The sequence below is a fragment of the Alosa alosa genome, chromosome 4, assembly GCF_017589495.1.
Source record: "Alosa alosa isolate M-15738 ecotype Scorff River chromosome 4, AALO_Geno_1.1, whole genome shotgun sequence".
Classification (NCBI taxonomy): Eukaryota; Metazoa; Chordata; class Actinopteri; order Clupeiformes; family Clupeidae; genus Alosa; species Alosa alosa.
Genome location: NC_063192.1, coordinates 5,825,187 through 5,831,685, shown reverse-complemented (window position 1 = coordinate 5,831,685; position 6,499 = coordinate 5,825,187). Strand labels below are relative to the sequence as shown.

The window sequence follows — 6,499 nt, the reverse complement described above, 5'->3', positions numbered from 1 at the left end:
TGGCACGGCAGCAGCCTGTCCCCCCTCGCGCTGTTATCGCTGACAGACGTCACGTCAGAGCACGGCACGTCTGTCACACGGCAGAGCGATAATCACCATCCTCTACACGGGCACAGCCCCGGCACCCGGGGCACCGTTTGTGCGGGGAATGATAATGAGTCTCTGTTGAGAGGCAGGTGAGGGCAGTGGAGCGTTCAGTCCTCAGGTATCCAATTCGGTTCTCAGACAAGCCCAGGGCCGGCTGTTCCTCCAGTGTGTGTTTTGCAAGGCTGAGTGATTCCTCCACAAATATCTACATATTGCACACTTCCTGATGCTATTAAAGATTAATGCAAATTATTAAAGCAAGCCACAGCATTTTAGCGACATTTAATGTGCACCTTTTTTCAGTACTCTGTTTCTGTCCATTCCCTAAATCAGATCATGGTCACACAACTGACTTAAAATCACAGTTGAAAACAGGTTTTATGTTGTGGCATGTGTGTGGGTATCTTTGTAAGGTCTATACTTGGCTGTATTTGGGTGTGTTTATGGTCTTTCCAGTCTACTGCTTTGCTTGCTGAGATATATCTAGCTTACAGCTTCACTGATGGGATGTTGTTTTTCTCAGGCCAAACAGGCCCTATAGCAGCAATGCAATGCAGATGCAGCTGTTAAAGCTTTTCACATGCTCATGTCTCCTCCCTTAGACATGTTTCATGTTTCCCCTCCACACAAAAAAAAAAAAATCTCAGATCAAAGGCATCGCACCTTTCAGCAGGTTTGCTGTTTCCCCCATTTTCATGACCGAAGGAAAACAACAGTGATTCTCATACAGTGGCACAGTTGTGATCATCTGGGTCAGAGGTGTTTTGACCATCAAAGCTAGGTGGGCATGTGCCCACCCAGAATTTGAAATATCTGGATCTTTTAAGTTTTAAAATAATTCTTCAAAAAGTATTTGAATATGCCCAATCGTCTCTTTTTTTCTGGGGAAGGGGAACATTTTGGCATGCACATCACCCCTGATCTGTGATCTGTGGTATAGCCTACTGTATCCCTTTGTCCATTCTAGCAGCTCTGGAATGCCATTTCCTGAGTCTCGGACTCTCCTGCTCAGCCCCAGGGGTTTGTCCTGTGGAATGTTGAGAGTGTGCAGGCCACGCAGAGATTAAGATGGCCGTGCGTGCCTGACATCCTCACCCTACTCCAGCATCACCCCACTGCTGACAGCTCACCTCACGCCCTAACCAGCAGAGTGACCCTCTGTGCACCTGCAAGAGTGTGTGTCTGTGTGATTGTATTTAAGTATAAGTATATATACTTTTTTGATCCCGTGAGGGAAATTTGGTCTCTGCATTTAACCCAATCGGTGAATTAGTGAAACACACACAGCACACAGTGAACACATAGTGAGGTGAAGCACACACTAATCCCGGCGCAGTGAGCTGCCTGCTACAACGGCGGCGCTCGGGGAGCAGTGAGGGTTAGGTGCCTTGCTCAAGGGCACTTCAGCCACGGCCCACTGGTCGGGGCTTGAACCGGCAACCCTCCGGTTACAAGTCCAGAGTGCTAACCAGTGGGCCACGGCTGCCCAATTTTTATATTTTTATATTTATATTTGCCCAATATTTGCCTGTGTTAGTGTTTCCATATCATGTGTGTTTCTGTGTAGTGTATGTGAATAAAGAATATGTGTGTGTGTGTGTGTTTTCCAGTGTATTTTCATGTGTTTGTGTGTCTGTGTAGTGTAAGCGTGACTAAATACTGTTTGTGTGTGTCTTCATGTGTGTTTGTGTTTGTGTGTGTGTCTTCATGTGTGTTTGTGTTTGTGTCTTCATGTGTGTTTGTGTTTGTGTGTGTGTCTTCATGTGTGTTTGTGTTTGTGTGTGTGTCTTCATGTGTGTTTGTGTGTGTGTCTTCATTTGTATTTGTGTTTGTGTGTGTGTCTTCATGTGTGTTTGTGTGTGTGTCTTCATGTGTGTTTGTGTTTGTGTCTTCATGTGTGTTTGTGTGTGTGTCTTCATTTGTATTTGTGTTTGTGTGTGTGTCTTCATGTGTGTTTGTGTGTGTGTCTTCATGTGTGTTTGTGTTTGTGTGTGTGTCTTCATGTGTGTTTGTGTGTGTGTCTTCATGTGTGTTTGTGTGTGTGTCTTCATGTGTGTATTGTATCTTACAGTGATAGATAGACACAGTGGCTCAAGCACACACCGGGTTTGGGAGGGACCAGAAGAGTACCAGAGACTGGAGCTACAGTATAAAATCGCGCTAGAGCACCGCGCCGATCTCCACAGCTGCCTGCCTGCCTTGCGCCCACCCTCCCTCCTGCCCTCCCTTCCTCTCGGCTCCGCTGCCTGCTCGGGTCCGCTCCCGACTGACCACCCTCTACAATGAATGACATCTACAAAGCAGCGGTAAGACCTCGAAAGTGACCAGAGAGGGTTTCAGACTGTGGGGTTAGTTAGTTCATTTTTTGTAGTGTTGTAAAGAAAAGTTTCTATTTGCTCCTTTAAAAGTCATCGGACAAAGATTATGTGCTTTTGGAACCATACAGTATAGTCAAGATAATGTCCATGTGTTTAGACATAGAAAATATTTGGTGAGATAAATAGGCTGCAAATGTACTGAAATTAAGCTTGGTGTCATCACAATTTGATTGCAACTCATTAGATACATAACTAATTACTAACTTCCCCAACTATTTAAAAGAAATTGTTAACCATTTTTATTGTCTTGGTGTCCTTGTACGGGTTGTGATTATATTATTTTGGTAGTGGTGCTCTCACTACCAAAACAGTCTCAAACACTCCCCCATCTTTACTTTTAGGAAGGAATTCCTAGCATGGTGTGCTCCTCTCACAGTATAGGCTGTTGGTATAGGGCACCATGATGGGAAGCAACACCAAAATACATTGCCTCTTGTGTCTTATCAGCAGTGATAGGAGGCTCTTATAGATTAGGCTGACCCTTGGTCTCCCAGCCCTGGCCGAGGATGGAGAACCACTTGCGTCTGATGGCTAATTTTGGCAAACGTTTCCATCTGCCCTGCTCGGCCATGTTTACATAGCGATAGAGCGTGGCATGAGTGCTTCAGATAAACCCATCTTGGGCATTCTGACATTCTTTCTTTATCTCCAGCAGTTGTGGGAAACCCATCTGTGGGCTTACTCATGTTATCCCCATTCATCTGAGGTGTAGCCAGCACCTGACTGATTTGTGTATGCGATCAGGTCGTAAAATTAATGTTGTGTTTTTTCTTTCTTTATTACGTACATGCTATCTTCCTGAGGGATGTACAGAAAGAAAGCCTGGCCAATAACAGACTAAATCTGTTACATAAGAAGCTGTCTCATCTCACTTGCACTAGCTTTTCCTGGATTACAGTTCCATTGGTGAAACAGAGCCTCAACTATTATAATTTATAGCACTTTGGGTTGTGTACCTGGGCTCTCTAAATCCTCATGTTATTTCAACTAAACAGAGCTATGGTTAGCTGTGACTAACTGTAGCTGGATTATTGTCTTGGGGCAGTGTTTGACCACCACAGTTCAAAGCAACCATATTATGCCTTCAAACATAGAGAGAGATATATGTATATCCTGCAAATGATTCAGATGCCTTATCCTCTTATCTTTTCCTCAATAGGTAGAGCAACTGGAAGATGAACAGAAAAATGGTAAGTAGAAGTCCTCAAGGACAACATTCTGAGGAAAAATATTCCTATTGACATGAAATGTCTATTTTATGACATATTCTTTTTTGCACCTATAGTGAATCTACTTATATGGGAGAGAAAAGATGGGCTTTGATGATATTACATTCAAATTCCATTTGCAAAGTCCAGTAAAGGTCAATAAAATCAATCAATCAATCAGTCAATCAATCAATCAATCAATCAATCAATCAATCAGTCAATCAATCAATCAGTCAGTCAATCCATCCATCCATCTATCCATCCATCTGCTCTCTCTATTCTTAGGGCCCCTGATTTACTGTAAGTGACAGGCAGAGTGCAAAGAGTCTTGTTCATGAACTAAGCATGACTATAGTGTGTTCACCATGTTAGTGCTTAGGATCTTGCACATTCTTAAATCAACAAATAGATTTTGCCAAGTTATTATAGTCGTGTTAGTACATTTTTGCTCATAGCGCAACTCAGCACTCTGCTTGTCATTCACATTATGGCTTTAGGAGTCTAGAACATAACCGAAACAGTAATATGGGCTCCACCACATCACCTCAGGAATATGATCATGTAGACAACGTGGCATCTTGAGATCTGTGTCTACCTGCTTTCCCCTGTACGCAAATCCATCAACATCAGCAACAGCGGTCTGACAGGGTCTCTCCCTCATCTTACTTTGCGTCCCAGAATTCCGAGCGGCCTTTGACATCTTCGTGCAGGATGCGGAGGACGGCTGCATCAGCACGAAGGAGCTGGGGAAGGTGATGAGGATGCTGGGACAGAACCCCACGCCTGAGGAGCTCCAGGAGATGATTGACGAGGTGGACGAAGATGGTAAACAAGCCGACAGCCGCATCTATATTAACCAGGCCCAGCGCTGTGTGTAGCAACTGTGAAATGTGGTAGACATGTCTGATTTCTAGTATACAGTAGTGCAGATGGCAAGGAAAGAGAGATAACACTTCACACTATACCGTGTACTTACACTAACACAGTACATAGCAATACATAGCATATGAAGGGAGCGTACCTACATGTTGTTTCCTACACGTTGTACCTGTATGTTCCCCGGGTCCTATGTTCGCGGCTTTGTATGGGACCGGGGAAGATAGGGCCCTTTTGTAAAATCCTAACCATAACCCTAACCCTAACCCCAAGCGGGGAACATAGGACCCCCATATTGGAAGACAAGTCAAGTCAAGTCAAGTCAAATTTATTTCATCCATAAGAATGGAAATGACAGTGCTTACGCCCAATGTCGTGCTCACATACTGTAGCTGGATTATGATGACAGTTTGTTTCAGGACCTTGAGAAGACCACCGGATCAAATGTCCTGTCTTAGAGAACAGTAGAACAGACTCAACAGTCAACTGTATCTGAATGTATAGCATGTGGTGACATGAAACAGGGTTGTGTTCAGGGTAGTGGCACTGTGTTCTTGCTTGGTCTTACTGCAGGCAAGGCCTTTCTCAATATGACTCAGAAAATGGGGAAGGGTGGGTAATAAGTGTAGAAGTGCTCTCCAGATTTTTGTTTGGAAATAACAGGCACTTTGCTAATTACTGTGGTTCATGGACTGGAAGAGAATCACTAATGAATAAAGTGATGTTTAGTGCCCTGTCGGAGGGTAAAGCTGGAGAGGGTGGAACTCACTTTCTAATGGTTGTTTGTTTAGAACCTCAATGTTTGTTGTTTTAGGGGTAATTAGGGATTGTGTTCTGGAGATTTGCACTGATAGTTTCCTCTGACTAGCAGATCTGTCCTCTCTTCAGGCAGTGGGACGGTGGACTTTGACGAGTTCCTGGTCATGATGGTGAGATGTATGAAGGACGACAGCAAAGGGAAGTCCGAAGAGGAGCTGGCCGAACTCTTCCGAATGTTTGATAAGTGCGTCCACCCGTCAGTCTAACAGTTTCAAGAGTACATCTATAGCCAAAAACTTGGATCCACTCCCACTGGGCCAATTCCAAAGGCTCTGCACTGACAGGGTGCCTCATGGAATATAATGGGCAATATAATATTATTATTATTGGGGGCGGGCAATATTATTTTTGTTTTGTAGAGACCAACAATTCTAGCAGCACCCATGTTCTATAAGAAAGTCTCTTTGATACCTTTAAGCAGTACTTTAATATTTGGACATGTTGTTGTGTAATGCAGGAATGAGGATGGCTACATTGACCTTGATGAACTGAAGCTCATGCTGGAGTCAACAGGGGAAACTATCACAGAGGATGACATTGAGGAGCTCATGAAGGATGGAGACACAAACAATGATGGAAGAATTGACTATGATGGTACACATCACAACATCAGTGGAGAAAAATCAAACTGTAGATGAAAGAGTAGACAAGGGGACAGAAAAGTGCAGTTCAAATGACATTTTTGTTGACACTAATGGCATTGCTCATGGATATTTACCTGCTTCTGTTGTGTTTCAGAATTCTTGGAGTTTATGAAAGGGGTGGAGTGACCATGACGATCTACGACAATACACCGTGACCTTGATAACCACAAATTCCTCTCACAGTTCATCAAGAACAGAGACCACCCAAATCAACCTCCTTTTATAGAACATTGTGGAAATTATTCTGACTTTTGACTTCCAAAGGACTGTTAAAGTACTATAAACACAACTTGTGCCTTGTTGAAGTCCATATTACCATATGTGTATGTAATAAGAGCTAACTTTTTAATCTGAGAGATCTGTAGAATGTTAATGTTCAATTTACCCTCTATGCAGACAAAGAATTAGGCATGGTGCTTTAATCTTTCATCTCGACAAGATATCATCACTGACCTGATTAAAAATTTAAAACCTAATCTTCAAAGTT

The 6,499-nt window shown here is 43.3% G+C and overlaps 1 protein-coding gene across 1 annotated transcript; it reads left to right on the top strand.

Annotated features, from left to right (window-relative positions):
* The first annotated feature begins 2,271 nt into the window (after positions 1-2,271).
* Positions 2,272-6,499, top strand: tnnc1a (troponin C type 1a (slow)). Its single transcript, XM_048241361.1, has 6 exons — positions 2,272-2,393; positions 3,625-3,655; positions 4,352-4,498; positions 5,438-5,552; positions 5,826-5,962; positions 6,107-6,499. The coding sequence occupies exons 1-6, from the start codon at positions 2,370-2,372 to the stop codon at positions 6,136-6,138; spliced, it is 486 nt and encodes a 161-aa protein (XP_048097318.1). The 5' UTR covers positions 2,272-2,369; the 3' UTR covers positions 6,139-6,499.

Bases quoted from the DNA above. Each gene is read 5' to 3' on its own strand.
- tnnc1a (XM_048241361.1), top strand. From the start codon at position 2,370: ATGAATGACATCTACAAAGCAGCG. The intron at 3,656-4,351 runs GTAAGTAGAAGT...TTTGCGTCCCAG, and splicing joins GGAAGATGAACAGAAAAATG to AATTCCGAGCGGCCTTTGAC. The intron at 5,553-5,825 runs GTGCGTCCACCC...TGTGTAATGCAG, and splicing joins CTCTTCCGAATGTTTGATAA to GAATGAGGATGGCTACATTG.